The 20,559-nt window shown below is 36.8% G+C and overlaps 1 protein-coding gene across 13 annotated transcripts in view; it reads left to right on the top strand.

Moving 5' to 3' along the window:
• LOC127837565 (outer dense fiber protein 2-like) overlaps positions 1-20,559 on the top strand; it is a 205,198-nt gene that overhangs the window by 27,039 nt on the left and 157,600 nt on the right. For all 13 annotated transcript variants that reach the window (XR_008029339.1, XM_052364765.1, XM_052364764.1 and 10 more), the window contains 6 exons: positions 1,620-1,807; positions 4,200-4,329; positions 6,535-6,741; positions 12,743-12,814; positions 18,410-18,526; positions 19,300-19,415. Coding sequence is in view for 12 of the 13 variants with exons in the window: in XM_052364765.1 (XP_052220725.1) it covers positions 1,620-1,807; positions 4,200-4,329; positions 6,535-6,741; positions 12,743-12,814; positions 18,410-18,526; positions 19,300-19,415 (830 nt within the window). In the remaining variant the exon portion in view is untranslated. The remainder of the gene's footprint in view (positions 1-1,619; positions 1,808-4,199; positions 4,330-6,534; positions 6,742-12,742; positions 12,815-18,409; positions 18,527-19,299; positions 19,416-20,559) is intronic.

The following is a 20,559-nucleotide window of genomic DNA, read 5'->3' as shown; positions in this document are numbered from 1 at the left end:
TTACTTTATTTATCATGACAGATATTACATGTAAACGATAAACCATGTTAAAAGTTTATAAATAACAATCTAACAAGTTAAAGAATTCTGGTAATCCCTGTTAAATAGAGGTTAATTAACTCTTTCAGTGCTGGAACCGAATTTTGAAGGCCTTTGCAAACAGTTTGGATCCAGATGAGACGCCACAGAACGTGGCGTCTCATTAGGATCCAAACTGTTTGCTATTCTGATAATATTCTTTGAAAAAAATCAAAGAAAATGCTAATTTTAGAAATTCAGCAGTCGACATTTTAGCAGACGACAAATTTCCCAGCATGCAAAGGGTTAAGATACAAGTAATTACTTTCTATAGATTTAAATATCAAGTTATATGAACGTAAGATGTACAAATACTGAATCAATAAATTGAAGTACAGTACATGTTAGTGCTAATTTTGGGAGGCTTTAACTCTTTGCATGCTGGGAAATTTGTCGTCTGCTAAAATGTCGACTGCTGAATTTCTAAAATTAGCATTTTCTTCGATTTTTTTTCCAAGATTACTATCAGAATAGCAAACAGTTTGGATCGTGGCGTCTCATCAGGATCCAAACTGTTTGCAAAGGCCTTCAAAATCCGGTTCCAGCGCTCAAAGGGTTAAAATCCTGTTGCAAAACAACTTGTGAAGACATTCTAATGAGTATACCATGGCTCCTATTTTGGTTTTATGCTCCCAGGATATATGAAACTACGGAGGAATATATATAGTGATTGGTCTGTCTGTCCTTATGTCGTTTAATTAGTCAGTACTCGGTTAAAATACATGAAACATTTAGTTTTACATCAGTATTGCTTCCTTCAAATCTTTGATGCTTAATTTTATGTTATCTGTGAACACTCAACACACGTCATCACCTGACCCCATTTTGACTTTTACATTGACCTATTTTAAGACTAAGACTTATAATAATTCAAATTGGCCATTAAATTGAAACTGACGAGGCCTTCACCGGGGATATCATCAAAAATTTTACCCAGTTACTTAGTTTAAGTATTTTTACAAAATCTTAATTTATTATTAACACGGAAACTTATTCAATGTCAAGATCCCTGTGCATGGATGTACAGGATTTGTTTTTGATAATGCTGCCAAAGTTCAAATCATAACGTTCAAAACTTTTATTTCCAATACTTGGCTCAACAACAAAAAAACATTCATAAATAAGATCCTTCTAAAAACTGATAAGTATTCTCATTTATCAATATTTTGAGCTGCTGTCAGGCTAGCACAGTTCTCACATACATGGTGGAGACCCGAGTTCAATCTCCACTCCCAGAAGCATTTGTATTTACACGTACATGGTCCTCGCCTAAGTGGACAGGTTTGGGATTCCTTTGGTTACCTACGGCAACACAAGACGACACCAAAATTTAAAATCGTTCAGTAACAATTAAAAAGCTGGAAATTGATGCTATGATTCAAAATCACATTCTGAAACACACAGCCTATGTTGAGTTGAAATCAAGTTTAAGAGTGGGAGTGTTTATAGACAAGGGACCATGCATTTCATACTTAAAGATGTAAGATAACTAAAATCCCTTGTATGTAAGTTCACCACCCTGTCCCTATGTTATCCGGCAGGTAGAGCTGCAGCGTACTCTACGTGAGAAGGAGCAGACGGAGGATGAGCTGAACGACTCCCGCCGGGCTCTGGAGGAGCAGGAGCGGGAGATAGAGGAGTATCGGGAGGACCTCAAGTACACAGAACGGGAGAACCGCATCCTCAAGTCCAGTATGGGCCTCATACAGGGAGAGGCTGAGGCTGTCAGGTTGGAGAGATTTGTTTGTAGAAACAGTGGGATATTATGTATTTATAGTAGAAACTTGTTTATTCTTGCAGTCATTGGAACCAATTAAGTCTCGTGCTGGGAAAACTGGGCTTAATGTATTCAGTCCAGTATTGCAAGAGCAAGTCTCATTATTTGTGCTTGAGGACTTCAAGAATGAACAAGGTTATACTTGTTTATATAATTAAAGTTGTACCTTGTCGATTCTTTGAGTCGTCTTGACCAATGGATATGAGCCAAACTCTGGGAAAACTGGGCTTAATGCTTGTGCAAAGTGTCAACCCAGTATGCGCTGACTTATCTGGGATGACGCTTTCTGCATCAATTAGATTTTTGTTATGAAGACACAGAGGGGGTAATCACGTGATAGTAAAGATGACGATGTCCATACCGAGACAGTCATTTTTCACCGTTTTATACCCTTTATTACTTCTGTTTATTTTTTAAATGACGCTCACTTTCCAGCCATATCAGTAAAAAGGTGATTAGCGTTTATTTCGTATTTAAATTCGCTTTATATCTTGACTTTACTCCCCGCAAATGTTCTTAGTGGAGCCCTAATTAGGTCAACCGGCTAAGAAATTTTGCACCGAGTGAAGTCGAGATATAGAGCAAATATTACTATAAAATAAAAGCCAGTAACTTTCTTCCTAGTATGGCTGGAAAGTGAGCAGAATAAAAAAAAATAGTACAAGTAATAAAGGGTTTAAAACGACGAAAAATTCCTGCCTCGGCATGGACGTCACCATCTTGTCTGTCACGTGATTACCCCCTCTGAGACACTTCCTGTAAACGAAAAGTACCAAAACACTGGAAATTGTCATCCGTGATGAGCGTGTGCAAACTGTGCAAGCTAGTCTTGGACTACACTGTATGTGCATGCATGGACCAAGTTTTCTTGAGTGACCCTCATTTATAATGGCTTCTCATTAATTCTTAGAGTTGTAAAGACCAATAAATATACAGAACAAGCTATGATAATTTGATGGGGTAAATTCATTTCAAAGGTATCCTATTTGTACAATCTAATCTTGAAAGTAATATCTTTGAAACCAAGCTTATCCTTTTGCTATTTTAATCACACATTTATTTGAAAAAAAATTAAAGAATTCTATTTAAGGTAGTGCACCTCTAATGGGCACATATCCAAATATAATCTAATTAATTATTTTCTTAATCAGCATCATTTCACTGAACTACATGCAAATTTGTAGGTAGGCTTTCCATGCTTTTTAAAAAAAGATACCGATTTTTTCAAAACCACCCCCACGCTCGGCTTTTGTCCAGTTTATTTTCACCCCTGGGGTATATAAAAGTTCCATAATTCATTCAAATTTCCAAATATGGGCATGCAGTTGGTGTGTTTAAAGTTTAAACAAGATGAAATAAGTATTCTTTTACAGACATTTATTTTTTACAAATTTTTATCTATGGAAGAGCACCATGAAATGTAAGTGATTTCAGCCAAGTAAAAATTGGGTCGGTTAAAAACAAAGTGTCATCAAATTCAAAATAGTATCATTTAAGTCATATTTTAAACTTAGTTTTTATAGAAACACTATATACAGCAAAAATACCAAGAACTAGACAGATTTACCGTTTACTTTTTGAAATAAAAATAAAAATGCAACATGCATGGTTCGTATTTTCAACAGTAAATCACCCAATTTCGCCATAACGTTGTTTTAATTTTAATAATAGAAAAATGTGCATAAAAATTGCAACATATTTAACAATAAATATAGCTTATATGCCATATTAAATCAAATTACGTTAGAAAATAAATAAAACGCGTCGCAAAAAAGTATACGTCGTCGGCAGGATTCGAACCTGCGCGGGAATATCCCAAAAGATTTCTAGTCTATCGCCTTAACCACTAGGCTACGGCACCTAATAGTAGGCTCTTCAACCTTCGAAGAAATCGCGGGAAATCATTAGAGGTGCACTACCTTAAATGTAATTTCATTTGAAATGATGACATTTATAATAACAAACAAAAAAGCAGCACTTAACTGTGTAAAAAGAATTGTTCTGTTATATATTCAGGCTTAGAAGATCAATTATCATGAACTAAAAGTATTGTAAGTCTAAGGCCTGAAAACTGGGAACATGGGCTATATTCATGTGAGTAAAGTGTCGTCCCAAATTAGACTGTGTAGTGTGACAATACTTTCTGCTTTAATTGTATTTTTTGTTTATTCGAAGTATGCTAAGCAAAATCCACTTTAAAGTGTTGTCCCTATTAAGCATGTGTGACCATTATTAGCCTGTGCATATCTTTGACGACTTTTATTGCATGTGCATTTAATCCTGTTTCCCAAGAGCCCATTTCTTCTGTTGATGTTTCTCACTATTTGAGATGTCTTCCATGCAGAGTGGAGGCGGACGTGCTGAATCATGAGAGAGAGAAGCTGATGAAGAAGTTGATAGAGGTGGAGATGGACGGACAGTGTGCAGCCAAACAGGCCTCCTCTCTCAGGGACCTCGTGCGCAAGTTCAGACAGGTATGTGGAGTTTAGGTAGACGAGTCACTGGGGTTTAGGTAGACAGGTCACTGGGGTTTAGGTAGACGGGTCACTGGGGTTTAGGTAGACGGGTCACTGGGGTTTTGGTAGACAGGCTACTGGGGTTTTGGTAGACTGGTAACTGGGGTTTTAGTAGACAGTCTCTGGGGTTTAGGTAGACGGTCACTGGGGTTCAGTTAGACAGGTCACTGGGGTTTTGGTAGACGGTCACTGGAGTTTAGGTAGACGGGTCACTGGGGTTTATGTAGACGGTCACTGGGGTTTAGTTAGACGGTCACTGGGGTTTAGGTAGACGGTCACTGGGGTTTAGGTAGACGGTCACTGGGGTTTAGTTAGATGGGTCACTGGAGTTTTGGTAGACGGCCACTGAAGTTTAGGTAGACGGTCACTGGGGTTTAGGTAGATGGTCACTGGAGTTTAGGTAGACGGGTCACTGGGGTATAGGTAGACGGTCACTGGGGTTTAGTTAGACGGGTCACTGGAGTTTTGGTAGACGGTCACTGAGGTTTTGGTAGACAGTCACTGAGGTTTATGTAGATGGTCACTGGGGTTTAGGTAGACAGGTCACTGGGGTATAGACAAGGTCACTGGGGTTAAGGCAATGTCAGTGGGGTTTAGAAAGGTCATTTGGGTTAAAAATGGTCAGTGGGTTTTAGACAGGTCATTGGGGTTTAGGCAAGGTCAGACAGGTCAGTGGGTTTAAGGCAAGTTCTGACATGTCTGTGTGGCTTAGCATTTTACAGCTCAGAAACGCATTTTATGTGTTTTTAGTCCCTTATAAAATCAAATTAGATTAAGGACTTTTCTTTCTAGATTCAAGTTTTAAAGGCTCTATTTCTAACTTTAAGATACTGATTAGCACCTATCAGCATTTATGCTGTTTGCATGTTGTTTGCATGTAGCTATTTTCACTTTGCTTCAGACATGTCTGTGGGTTTAAGACATTGTCATTTTTTAGCATTTTAATCTCTTTCTGAAGATTTCAAAATGATATTTTATAGATTTAAAATATTGAAAATTTTCCTTCATATATTCCAGAAAGTAATGATTGCTGTATATACAAGCAGGGGGTTTTCTGCTATGTAAAAAGGCCGTAAAATGGACCCGATCCCAAAGCAAACAGACCCATTCCCAAACAGATATATTTAAAAAAATCCCAATTTCATTTACTTTTTAAGGAAGAAGTGTGTCATGATTATTATATCTGAATTTTATTTTGTTATCATCTAACAACGTCTATAATTATTATTTATATAATTTTTTTCAAAAATGGCAAGGCTAAAGCCTGATGTGTCAATATTTGTTGATAAAAAAAAATCCTGATTTGGTCCATTTTGTTAATAAAAATTCTGAGATTTTGTGTTAATTGAAAACAGCTTCTAGTTCTGGCACCATTCTCACTCTGAATGACCTTATTGTGCCTTGCTATGGGGAAACAGGAGGTAATGCATGTGCCTAAAATGTCATTCCAGGTCTAACCAGACTTATCAGGGTGAACACTTTCTGTCTTAACTAGATTATTGCAGAGAAGAGACCTCCTTGAAACAGAAAAAGCAATTAAAGCGGAAAGTGTGGTCCCTGATGAGCCTGTGCAGACTTCGCAGGCTTATCTGGGTTAAAGCCCAGTTTTCAAAGATTGCAGCTCACATATACATAACATCAAAGATTAACCCTTTCCCACTTAGACGTTAAGTGAAAATAGCTATGAGCAAACAGCATAAAACCAGAACAGTCTGCGCGTAACTTTCAGTCTGTTCAGGTTTTATGCTGTTTTTCGCTGATCAGTATCAGTAAGGGTTAGAAATGAAACCTTTAAAGCTTAAATCTAGTAAGAAAGGTCTTAAATTAAATTGAACTTTCTATGGTACGTCAAATGCGTGAAAATATGTATCTAAGTGGTAAAAGGTTGAAATGAGTCAAGTTTTGAGAAAACTGGGCAAAATGCATGTGGGTAAAGTGTCGTCCCAGATTAGCCGCACAGGCTAATCAGGGACGAAACTTTCCGCCTTAATTGGATTTTGCCAAGATAAGACTTCATTTAAACGAACAATTTTATAAAAGCGGAAAGTGTCGTCCCTGATTAGCCTGTGCGGACTGCACAGTCTAATCTGTGACATTTTACACACATTCATTATGCCCAGTTTTCTCAGAACGCAACTCAAATAGTCTATTTGTACCACCCAGGACTCCAGGATATCACAGGCAGACAGCGCCAGACTCTCTAAACAGAAGGACCTCCTCCTGGAGAAGCTTGCAGACTTTGAGGCGACCAATCGCACGCTGCGTAGGATCCTGCGAGAGCAACACAAGCAGGAGGTGGCTGCCGTGAGGCTGGGAGAGCAGAGGGACATGCTCATCAAGAGGCTGGCTGATACAGATATCTCCAATGAGGTAAGGGAGGTAATTAGGTGATGTAAGGGAGATAATTACACGATGAGAAAAGATAGTTAAATGGTACACTAATTTGGTTAAAATAATAAGGACTTCATAAACCACAACTACAACTTTACTTTCTCTTTGTAAGTTGAAGAGGAAAGTCTTTTATGAATTATAAATACAAAACTATTTTTTTTATTTGTTGAAATAATTCATTATAAATCTTGAGAGAAGTTGAGCAGCAATAATTGAGGAAACCAATCCATTAGTTAAAGATATTACTTTTCAAAACTAAAACATGAAAAAAGCAATACTTGGAGAAATAAATCCCTAATACATTGTTCTTGTGCTTTTGCACTGATTTTTTTCATATTATAAATTACACATGTCTCTTTCAATTTTGTTAAGAGAATACAGGTATGTAGAGCACATAGGTTCAAAGAATGCTGCAATATTGTATGCACCTGAAACCAGTCATCATAAGCATCATCTTTGGTGTCATCATCACACTTTGTCAAATTAGCGACCAAAATTTAGCCCCATTTCAAATGTCAAAAAGGATACATTTTCACTAGCCAAAAATTACCAATTGATGGTTCCCAGATAAAAAAAAAAAGCAACATTTATTTCATTTTCCTGTCAGCTCTTTTAGTTGAACCTTAGTATATTGAAAACAGTTTTATTTTCAATTTTAACCCATTTATGCCTAGTGGACTCTCCCATCCTTCTAAGTTGGATCAATTTATTTCCAAAATTAGGGATGTCTAGTATATTTATTTCTATATTTAGAACAATTCTTACAGAAATTCCTTTAAGGAAACAGCGTAGACCCAGATGAGACGCCCCATCATGCGGCGTCTCATTTGGGTTTACGCTGTTTGCAATGTCCTTTTTTCAGGACGCTAGGCATGAATGGGTTTTCTGTCAGGACAATGCATTTTTTCCCAATGGGATGACCCCTAGCCAATGCCTAAAAAGGTGATTAATCACACTGTTTACCACCATAGTTGTCATCCTCATCATAAAATGTGTCATGATGATCTTCAATATTTGTGCCATTGGCAATTTATCATTACCACATGATCATTATTGTCATAGATTCATCATCACATTCATTAGCATCATTTGTGTTCATTGGAATTACTCCTGCATCAGTACAGTGGTGATCAAAGTATGTTGACACTGGGAAATCAGAACTTAGAAAATTACAAAAATGCATAGTGATAACGAATCATCCTACAACATGTTAGATCAGTTTGTTTGTGTAGCTAGTTGATGGTGTAATTCACTGCTTTCTCACCTGTCTAGTGGTTGTACAGGGTAAGTGTTCGTGGTGTCGATCAGATCACATCGCTCGAGTGTTGTACCAAGCAATTTTGTGTGTTCATATACAGGTAGTAAGAACACAAGCATTGAGAAGTTTCTAAAAAGGCATATTCTGAAGTTGTGTACTGCTTATACCGATAGCTCAGTTCACTTATGTGTGACTCTTTTTGATAACTCATGAGATGAAATGAAATACAGCAAATATTTTTGTTGGTAAAATTTCGTTACCTTTTAGCAGTTTATTTTGAAGTAGATTTCTTTTGCAAAGTAAGATCAACTTTAGTATTCAAATGTAAAGGCTTAAAATGTAATGATAAACTCACATTCAGCTTAGGTTGTTATATTTGTTTTAATGTAACTTTTTTAATGCCTTTAATGTAAGCTTAAAGTTATTATTTGATCTTTATTACATCGAAAGTCCCTGTTTCACAATATCACATTAACATTTTTTCACTCGTTTTGGGAAAACTGGGCTTAAGCCATGTGCCTAAAATGTTGTCCAAGAATAGTCTGTGTCCAGTCTGCACAGGCTTATCATGGCCAACATTTCCAGCCTTTACTAGGTTATTGAGACACTTGACTGATATCTGGGTAGAACCAACACTTGATGTTATCAGGGAAGGACTGATATCTGGGTAGAACCAACACTTGATGTTATCAGGGAAGGACTGATATCTGGGTAGAACCAATACTTGGTGTTATCAGGGAAGGACTGATATCTGGGTAGAACCAACACTTGATGTTATCAAGGAAGGACTGATATCTGGGTAGAACCAACACTTGATGTTATCAGGGAAGGACTGATATATGGGACAAACCAACACTTGATGTTATCAGGGAAGGACTGATATCTGGGTAGAATCAACACTTGATGTTATCAAGGAAGGACTGATATCTGGGTAGAACCAACACTTGATGTTATCAGGAAAGGACTGATATCTGGGTAGAACCAACACTTGATGTTATCAAGGAAGGACTGATATCTGGGTAGAACCAATGCTTGATGTTATCAGGGAAGGACTGATATCTGGGACGAACCAACACTTGATGTTATCAGGGAAGGACTGATATCTGGGTAGAATCAACACTTGATGTTATCAAGGAAGGACTGATATCTGGGTAGAACCAACACTTGATGTTATCAGGGAAGGACTGATATCTGGGTAGAACCAACACTTGATGTTATCAAGGAAGGACTGATATCTGGGTAGAACCAACACTTGATGTTATCAGGGAAGGACTGATATCTGGGATGAACCAACACTTGATGTTATCAGTGAAGGACTGATATCTGGGTAGAATCAACACTTGATGTTATCAAGGAAGGACTGATATCTGGGTAGAACCAACACTTGATGTTATCAGGGAAGGACTGATGTCTGGGTAGAACCAACACTTGATGTTATCAGGGAAGGACTGATATCTGGGTAGAACCAACACTTGATGTTATCAGGGAAGGACTGATATGTGGGTAGAACCAACACTTGATGTTATCAGGGAAGGACTGATGTCTGGGTAGAACCAACACTTGGTGTTACCAGGGAAGGACTGATTTCTGGGTAGAACCAACACTTGATGTTATCAGGGAAGGACTGATATCTGGATAGAACCAACACTTGATGTTATCAGGGAAGGACTGAAATCTGGGTAGAACCAATACTTTGTGTTATCAGGGAAGGACTGATATCTGGGTAGAACCAATACTTTGTGTTATCAAGAAAGATATTAGGAATCAGGGATTGTTTTCCTACTTTATTAAGTACCGGAAAACGGCACTGTCCCAATAATGAAAACACTAAATTCTCCCAATCGATGTCAAACAAAAAACAATTGAAATTTTCTATTAAAAAAAAATAAAAATATTTTTTTTATACAATGCAAAATTTAGTTAATTTCCCTATGCAGCTCTATGGCTTGAACCTAAGTAAATATAATATTGACAACATGAAGTTATCAATTTGAAAGTATTTGGGAGCACACAATCAAATACATTAATTTCCCAATATGAATTTTTCACAATAATAATTTACCCAATTGGGCTGGTAAAGGTACTGTTCTTTATTGGGCTGGTACAGGTACTGTTCTCTATTGGGCTGGTACAGGTACTGTTCTCTATTGGGCTGGTACAGGTACTGTTCTCTATTGGGCTGGTACAGGTACTGTTCTCTATTGGGCTGGTACAGGTACTGTTCTCTATTGGGCTGGTACAGGTACTGTTCTCTATTGGGCTGGTACAGGTACTGTTCTCTATTGGGCTGGTACAGGTACTGTTCTCTATTGGGCTGGTACAGGTACTGTTCTCTATTGGGCTGGTACAGGTACTGTTCTTTATTGGGTTGGTACAGGTACTGTTCTCTATTGGGCTGGTACAGGTACTGTTTTCTATTGGGCTGGTACAGGTACTGTTCTCTATTGGGCTGGTACAGGTACTGTTCTCTATTGGGCTGGTACAGGTACTGTTCTCTATTAGGCTGGTACAGGTACTGTTCTTTATTTGGTTGGTACAGGTACTGTTCTCTATTGGGCTGGTACAGGTACTGTTCTCTATTGGGCTGGTACAGGTACTGTTTTCTATTGGGCTGGTACAGGTACTGTTCTCTATTGGGCTGGTACAGGTACTGTTCTCTATTGGGCTGGTACAGGTACTGTTCTCTATTGGGCTGGTACAGGTACTGTTCTCTATTGGGCTGGTACAGGTACTGTTCTCTATTGGGCTGGTACAGGTACTGTTTTCTATTGGGCCAAAAAAATCGCTGGGAATGCACATGCATTAATTCCAGTTGTCGCAGAACTAAGCTTATAATTGCTGATTATTAACATTCACACTACAATATAGGTCATATCATACATCTCAATGATTTGTAATTGCATGCTGTACTACAATTGTATGGATCCTTCCGTATGATCTACCATTAAAACACTTAACAAATATTGTGCTTATTTTGTTTTTATATATCTCTATGGTGAATGAATGAAGTAGTTATTTGTTGTGATGGGTTTTTGTTTTGTGTTTCTTTGTTGTGTAATATCTTGTCATGCTTTTTGTCAATCATGTGTTTTCATTTATTTATATTTTATGCATTTAATTTCGGTGAGTACAGAAATGGAAATACTGTTGCTTTCATTGTCTTTTGTTGCGTGATTTATTATTTTGTATGTATTTGCAATGTTCATTTGCATAAAAGCCAAAATACTGACTTGACAAATAATTAATCTGGGGCTTTTTCTGGAATTGGTGCATTTATTTGTTGACTCTGAACTTCTGTTACCAATATTTTTTATTGTTTTCATTTTGTAAATCATCTATTAACATGTCTTCTCATATAGATTATCAGGGATCATATTTTTTTCGGTTTTGTCGGTCCTAGACCGATTGAGGTCTTGAATGACCGATTGAAAATCCCAAACAGTCGGTCTGATTCTGTTTGCTAAAATTCCCATGTCATGAAATCGATTACACAGTGCACACCCTTATTACGTTCTTATCTCGGTTAGGTGTGATAAACCATACCCTGCAGTCTCTAAACCGGTCAGGACCAGATTATCGCACGTCAGCCGACTAGTATCAGAGTATGGCCCCAAGCAGTGAAGATTCGCGCGGCTGTGTATTAGTCACGCGTGAATAACCCCGTGTCAATATCAATTTAGACAATTTCACTGGCTTATACCTAGCACAATCGGTTCGTAATGTGTACTCGTCAATCGTTGACAGTTACTTCGGAGATACAAACCTCGATGTTATCCTCGTGGAAATTGTGCATTTCATGCATGATACAGTAAACTGTCATATAAACAATGAAGAAAATCGGATATTCTGCAATAATTGTGGGCGGACCTTATACACTGAAAGCACGCGCTGTAATTAAACAAAATATGCCGATACATTTTCCACCAGCGTAACAATTCGGCCATAAATAAATAAAAGTCGCGGATCTGATCGACAGAACAGCCGAAAGTTATTTTTATGGGCGGAACTTCACATAAAATAGTACACAAGAAAAATAATATACATTGCATAAATCATTAGTAAAAATTGTGTTAGAATCGAAATAATTCGTGTTTTTTATTATTTTGTTGAATAACCCACGACCGAAAGTTTAGATGCGTGGTTTCAAATCATTTAATCCCTACGCATCTTAACTATCGGCCGTGGGTTATTCGACTACAAACTATAACGTACATGAATTATTTCTTAACTATTTGTTTTTTTTATTGTCAGTAACAAACCTACGCACAGACATTTGTTGGGTTCAATGCATGTTTGTAAGCTATTATCGAGTTGATAACGATCGGTATAGATTTACACAGACTAATAACAGTCAGATAAAACAATACACGAAACAACAAATGTCAATGAAATAGCAAATGATAAAACAAATTGAGAAAACTCGTATGTTCCGTTTAAAAATAATGCCTAAGGGAACTTTTACATTTATTATACTATCTTCATGAATAGCATGAATAGCAAAATCAATGGTATATATTTTAACGTAATTTGTCATGATTTCGGATATAATTTTTCGGACACTTTTTCTCCATTAAAATCCGGACCGATTGATGTTGCGGGAAAATATGATCCCTGTAGATTATATTGCAGAGTTTGCATTCAACAGATTCCAGCAAATTTAGTGTTTGTTAGCCCATTCAAGTGTTAAGATGGCATATATTGTACTTTGAAACTTTGTTTCAGCGTTTGAAATCAGAGCTTATAGACAGAGATCGCATGGTTGCAGAGCTGCGTGTACAGATTGAGTCCAATAGGGTGAGTGGACCTGTATGTCAGGTGTGATGGTAGCCATACCATCAAACTACAAATGAGCCTTGTTCTGTGAAAAGGGGGTTTAATGCATGTGCGTAAAGTGGCTAATCAGGGACAACACTTTCCGCCTTAACTAAGAAGAGACTTTCTTTAATCCAACAATATCATACAAGTGGTAAGTGTCATCCCTGATATGCCTGTGCAGCCTTCACTTGCTAATCTGGGACGACACTTTATGCTTATGCATTAATCCCCCTTTTCACAGAGCCCGCCTCAAATGTATATAAGTTAAAGAAACACTGAATTTTATAAAAAATTTAGATAAAGAATTAGTATAAAGGGTAGAAAAATAATTATTATAATATAAATGACAAATATATAAATGATTTTTGCATAATGTTTATACTGATTCATAATAATTTAGTGTTCTAATATATAGTTATTTCCAAACTATTGATAGTGCAACAATATAAAAAAATATTGGATAAATGTGTCTAATATTTTTCACATGCATATTAGGGCAGTTTGAACATACCGGTAATGTCAGCCCCTCAGCTATATAGTAGAAATAAGTCACGTTCTGAGAAAACTGGGCATAATGCATGTGCGTCAAGTGTTGTCCCAGATAAGCATGTGCAGTCTGCACAAGCTAATCAAGGGCAACACTTTCTGCTTTTATGACATTTTTCATTTAAATGAAGTCTCTTCTAAGCACAAAATCCAATTTAGGCGGAAAGTGTCGTCCCTGATTAGCCTGTGCAAACTGCACAGGTTAATCTGGGACGACACTTAAGGCACATGAATTAACCCCAGTTTTGTCAGAACATGACTTAAATAATAATATTGTGAGGTTGCCATGTAATGAATTGTGGATGTTATGCAAAAATGTAACCTATGTTGCTTTCTGCAAGTTTATCATGATGTTGCAGATTTCAAACCCATAATGACACGTTATTAGTCCAGAGAAGCCATTCATGTGTTCATATTTTCAGCTCTTCAGAAAGTTGAGAAAGAAATTATCAAAAGTAATTTCAGTAATTTGTTGTCTTCCCAAACCTCCATACATGTGGAAAATGATGTTATAAATTATTTCAATGTACGCACATTTTCATCCCTTTTGCATGGGTTCACTGAAACATTCTGATATTGCATCAACATGCAGTTGTTAATTTTGTCATTTGAGTAGCTTGCTAAAGTTTGTTTGTTTGTATGGCACATTTGATTTTCTGTTTGAGTGTAAATGGCGAAATTTCTACATATGAAAAGCGGAATTAAAAATTGCTAAGTTAAATTAACTAATTGACGTGTTTAACAAAGGAATCTAATTTGTACTGAAATACAGTCATTCAGAATGCTTAAACACAGAAACTTGACTATTGGTGTAAATCAACAAATATATTATTAATATAATTCCTAGATTTATTTACTCTTTGCTGTTATTTTCATTCAAATGAAAGCTTGATTCAGCAAATAAACTGTATTTTTTCAACCTCCCCCACACACAATTTAAATTTTCAAAAGTTTGATAAAAAATAATACGAAACAAAAACAAACTCGATGGATTTGATCAAAATAACAACTTAATGTGCATCATTCAATACAATAGAAATACATATATGATTTTAAAACAGTTGTCTTGATTAAAGTACCATCCATATTTATGTACCTTGCCATTATGAAGCATTATTATATAATTTTACAAATTTCTTTTATTACACATGACTTGTTTAAGTATTCCCCCGGTAGGGTGGCATATAGCAGTTGAACTGTCCGTCAGTGTGTAAGTATGTCCGTCCGTCCGAAAAAAAAATTAACATTGGCCATAACTTTTTCACTATTGAAGATAGCAACTTGATATTTGGCATGCGCTGTGTATCTCATGGAGCTGCACATTTTGAGTGGTGAAAGGTCAAGGTCATCCATCAAGGTCAAATGTCAAATTTATGGCGTCTGTCTGTCCGAAAACTTTAACATTGGCCATAACTTTTTCAATATTGAAGATAGCAACTTGATATTTGGCATGTATGTGTATCTCATGGAGCTGAACATTTTGAGTGGTGAAAGGTCAAGGTCATTCTTCAAGGTCCAATGTCAAATATATGGCGTCTGTCCGTCCGAAAACTTTAACATTGGCCATAACTTTTTCAATATTGAAGATAGCAACTTGATATTTGGCATGCATGTGTATCTCATGAAGCTGAACATTTTGAGTGGTGGAAGGTCAAGGTCATCCTTCAAGGTCAAAGGTCAAAAAAAAATAAAAAATCAATACGGCATTGTCATGAAGCTGCACATTTTGAGTGGTGGAAGTTCAAGGTCAAGGTCATCCTTCAAGGTCAAGGTCATCCTTCAAGGTCAAGGTCATCCTTCAAGGTCAAAGGTAAAAAAAAATCAAAGCGGCATTCTTATAAAGCTGCACATTTTGTGTGGTGGAAGTTCAAAGTCATCCTTCAAGGTCAAGGTCATCCTTCAAGGTAAAAAGGTCAAAAAAAAATAATCAAAGCAGCGTTATCATGAAGCTGCACATTTGAGTGGTGGAAGGTCAAGGTCATTCTACAAGGTCAATGTCATCCTTCAAGGTCAAAGGTAAAAAAAAAAGATTTCAAAGCAGCGTTCTCATAAAGCTGCACATTTTGAGTGGTGGAAGTTCAAGGTCAAGGTCATCCTTCAAGGTCAAAGGTAAAAAAAACTTTAAAAAAAACAAAGCTGCGCAATAGGGGGCATTGTGTTTCTGACGAACACATGTCTTGTTTGTTTCTTTTAAAGGATTGTTTTAGGTATTTTGTACATTTTAATTTGGCTGTTTAAATATCCAGGGATATCTTATAATATATTGTTCTCTTATTTCTCTTTTTTATTGACGTTTTGACATTAAGCCTTAATCAAATTATGGAAATTATTCATATTTCCACAATACCCACATGTTTTTTGATAATTTATAATTTCACAATTTATATCCAATCTATTAAATGAAAATAATAAAATAAAAAGTAATACTATGTTTCCTATGTGGAACAAAGTACTCTTATTTTTTGATTTTTGTTTCACCCTACTATATTTAAATTTAAACAATTTTCCTCAGTGAAAATTTGTATTTGGTAGTAAGGCCAAACAGTGGTTGAGTCAAAAACTTTCCAATTAAGGACTTAGAATCCATTTAACTTTGTATCAATTGTTGATTTATTTAGGTATAGATATACAAGAGAATAACTTTTGATTATGATTATTTTCTTCATTAGTTTATAGCTAAAACAAACACACAATATATTTGTACATTAAGGGCTCACCATGATTTAAAATTTCAGGCACAGAGTAAATGCCTAGAGCTTGTGTGAATGTCCCTGCATCACAGAATCACTTGTTTACATTTGAGCCTTGGTTCTGGAAAAACTGGGCTTAAGCAGTCCAAACAGGCTAATCATGACCAACATTTTACAGCTATACTAGACTGGGCTGAAGCAGTCCAAACAGGCTAATCATGACCAACATTTTACAGCTATACTAGCTAATCATGACCAACATTTTACAGCTATACTAGACTTATCATTACCAACATTTTACAGCTATACTAGGCTAATCATGACCAACATTTTACAGCTATACTAGACAATCATGACCAACATTTTACAGCTATACTAGACTAATCATGACCAACATTTTACAGCTATACTAGGCTAATCATGACCAACATTTTACAGCTATACTAGGCTAATCATGACCAACATTTTACAGCTATACTAGACAATCATGACCAACATTTTACAGCTATACTAGACAATCATGACCAACATTTTACAGCTATACTAGCTAATCATGACCAACATTTTACAGCTATACTAGGCTAATCATGACCAACATTTTACAGCTATACTAGGCTAATCATGACCAACATTTTACAGCTATACTAGGCTAATCATGACCAACATTTTACAGCTATACTAGACTAATCATGACCAACATTTTACAGCTATACTAGACAGGCTAATCATGACCAACATTTTACAGCTATACTAGACAATCATGACCAACATTTTACAGCTATACTAGACTAATCATGACCAACATTTTACAGCTATACTAGACTTTCATGACCAACATTTTACAGCTATACTAGCAGGGGTGGCGAAATCTCAAAAAACTAAACTTGTCCACGGACAACTATTTAGGAAATTTAACTTGTCCGTTGCTGAACTACACTTGTCCGTCCGTTAATGTTTATATAAATTATAAACGCATTTATTGATTAATGTAAAACAATGTGGAATATACCAAAATGAGTATGATTTGCTAGTTTTGTTTATAGTTGTATTTCAATAGTACATTCATTATAGCAGTATATTATAAACAATAAAAAGACTTTCTAAAACTTTAGATCTTGCAATGCTAGTGTTATTAAAACATGTGTTGAACATAAGTACATCGTAATCTTAACAAATTAAACTAGTCCAATATGTCGACCTCATCAGGCTGAGGCTCTGCGCCGCTACTGGTAGCAATTTGATTATCATCAACTGGTAACCATTGAAAATCTGTGAGCCAAGTTTCTTGAAAAGTTCTGGTGCGTTTACTTAGATCATATTTTTTATCATAATCTTTTCTAATTTTTTTGGAGGTGGACTGCTCAAAGCTTTGGGTTTCTGCTCCGTTGTTGAAGATTTAAAAAAATTAAATATTCCATTTTTACCATTAAAGTCGTCTTAAATAACAAGGTAGACCGTGTTTTGATTATCTTACTTTGATACTTTTTATTTCCGTCTGATTGTAAAAATAAAGAAACCAGTCTGTACACTGTCTAACAGTCGGGCCAAATGTTTAAAATGTGGCATGCTCCTGGTCTCTTATAGAATAAGGGAGATCACTGCGTAGGAGAGTGCCCGTATTTTAGCTTGATTGCTCCGCAAATAGCACTGGCAATATAATCGCATGTCAACATCCGGTTTTGTAAAACTTAATTACGGCTTTAATACAAAGTATTTTTTTGTACACCTGGACCCGACTTTTAAAAAACTTGTTGTCCACGGACAACTTAATTGAAAAAAATCAGTTGCCCAGACAAGCAAATGTACGACTCGGGCAACTCGGACATTTGATTTCGCCACCCCTGACTAGACAATCATGACCAACATTTTACAGCTATACTAGACTAATCATGACCAACATTTTACAGCTATACTAGACAATCATGACCAACATTTTACAGCTATACTAGACTAATCATGACCAACATTTTACAGCTATACTAGACAATCATGACCAACATTTTACAGCTATACTAGACAATCATGACCAACATTTTACAGCTATACTAGACTTTCATTTAGAAAAGACTTCCTTAAAAAGAAAAATCCATTGAAGGGGAAAAGTGTCGTCCCTGATACATGCTAATTCTGAAAAGAGTCCCTGATACAGGCTAATTCTGAAACGAGTCCCTGATACAGGCTAATTCTGAAAAGAGTCCCTGATACATGCTAATTCTGAAACGAGTCCCTGATACAGGCTAATTCTGAAACGAGTCCCTGATACAGGCTAATTCTAGAACAGCTCTTTATGCTCATGTCATAAGCCCCCTTTTCTCAGAACTCTACTTATTGTATGCAGGAGGAGAATGTGGCCTTGACCCGGCTGCAGAGCTCCATGGAGGCCACAAGGGGTCACTTACAGAAGGAGCTGAGGACCAAGGAGGCTGACTGTAACCGCATGGCTGTACAGATACGGGTATGTATGGGTAGACTGTAACTGCATGGTTGTACAGATACGGGTATGTATGGGTAGACTGTAACTGCATGGTTGTACAGATACGGGTCTGTATAGGTAGACTGTAACCGCATGGCTGTTCAGATACGGGTATGTATGGGTAGACTGTAACCGCATGGCTGTTCAGATATGGGTATGTATGGGGACTAAAGACTGTTACCACATGGCTCTCCAGATATGGGTATGTATGGGTAGACTGTTACCACATGGCTCTCCAGATATGGGTATGTATGGGTAGACTGTTACCACATGGCTCTCCAGATATGGGTATGTATGGGGACTAAAGACTGTAACCACATGGCTCTCCAGATACGGGTATGTATGGGGACTAAAGACTGTAACCACATGGCTCTCCAGATATGGGTATGTATGGGGACTAAAGACTGTAACCACATGGCTCTCCAGATATGGGTATGTATGGGGACTAAAGACTGTTACCACATGGCTTTCCAGATATGGATACGTATGGGTAGACTGTTACCACATGGCTCTCCAGATATGGGTATCAGTGCTTTCCACAGGCAATTTAATGCTCCCTCGGCAGGGATGTATTTTGTGTTGTTCCTTTGTCTCAATAATAAACACAGACATACACAACCTCATTGTTGTATGATAATGCAAACAGCACGTCAGGTGATTAACGCTAGTTCAGTTACAAAAAACCCTTTCCTGATTGGACCACCTACTTGACCTCAGCATTGAATAATACATAGTATTTGCTTGTTTGTTTCCAGTCTATGGAGAGTGAGAACGCTCAGTGCAAGATAGAGCTGGACCACCTACGTGACCTTGTTGCCACAGCCAAGGAGCGAGCTGAGAGGGACAAGGAGGCACTCAAGAAGGCCACCAGGTGAGCAACCAGGGAACATGATAAATCTATTGTAGAGGTGGTTTCCCCTTTCATACAAGCTAAGCTTTTGATGCTTTTGAAGGCCACCAGGTGAGCACCCAGGGAACATGAGCAATCTCTTGTACTCTGTATAGTAGGTAGGCCACCAGGTGAGCATGCAGGAAACATGCACAGAAATCTTTTGTAGGAAGTATAGGTGTTTTTCCCTTGTATTTTTTGACAGAGGATTTTTTAGTGGTAGGGATTCATAAAATTTGAGGTGTGCGCTTGGGTAATTGGGCTTATTGCTTTGTGTAAAGAGTAGTTCCAGATTAGCCAGTGCAGTCTGCACGAGCCAACCATTGACCCTAGTTTCCTTTTTTATGGAATTTTTGTGTTTGAAGAAAGTCTCGTTTAAACAAAAATCAAGTTTAGGCAATAAGTGTGGTCCCTGATTAGCCTGTTATATGCACACCCATTAAGCCCTGTTTTCCTAAAACGTGTCACATTTATATAGCATGAAAAGGAGTGTGAATTTTTAGAAGTAATTTCATATTGTGTGTGGTTTTTAGTGAAGATAATTAATTATTCTGTCTTTTTATCTATGTAAAATATTACCCTCTTAATACCTTTTTGTTGTAGATTTGTTTTTCACATTTCTCTCTTACATTATTATGATAAATTTATGTAAAATGCCTTGGGTTTAGTCATCAAAAAATTGGAAATATTTGCTATATGTTCAAATAGAGTAGACTTTCATCCGGCATAAGCATCTTTAAAATTTAATTTAAATACACAATTGTTAATATAACATTTTAATTTGGCATACAGTATTGCCCCTGCATGAAGCAATTTCCCATTCTATGTATCAATTTGTGATATTTAGTATATCCCTAGTTCTCCAAATGTATACCATAGTTACCTCCATATAGTACATTTAGTTTTACATAACTGCTGTATTTTGCAAAGAAAACATCATTTAACAGGATTTTGATTTTGAACAAGTGTTTCTTGTTTTGCACTAATAACTGACTCACTTCACGCAACAATTTAGACATATTCAAGTGTAGACAACACTGTGATGTATGCAGAATATTCAAAACATTTGGGCCGTGCTCTATGAAAAGTGTGGTCCATGATTAGCCTGTGCAGACTGCACAGGCTA

Source organism: Dreissena polymorpha, chromosome 7 (assembly GCF_020536995.1).
Source record: "Dreissena polymorpha isolate Duluth1 chromosome 7, UMN_Dpol_1.0, whole genome shotgun sequence".
Taxonomy (NCBI): domain Eukaryota; kingdom Metazoa; phylum Mollusca; class Bivalvia; order Myida; family Dreissenidae; genus Dreissena; species Dreissena polymorpha.
Note: the sequence above shows the minus strand (reverse complement) of the source record. Positions and strands in the feature narration are given on the sequence as shown.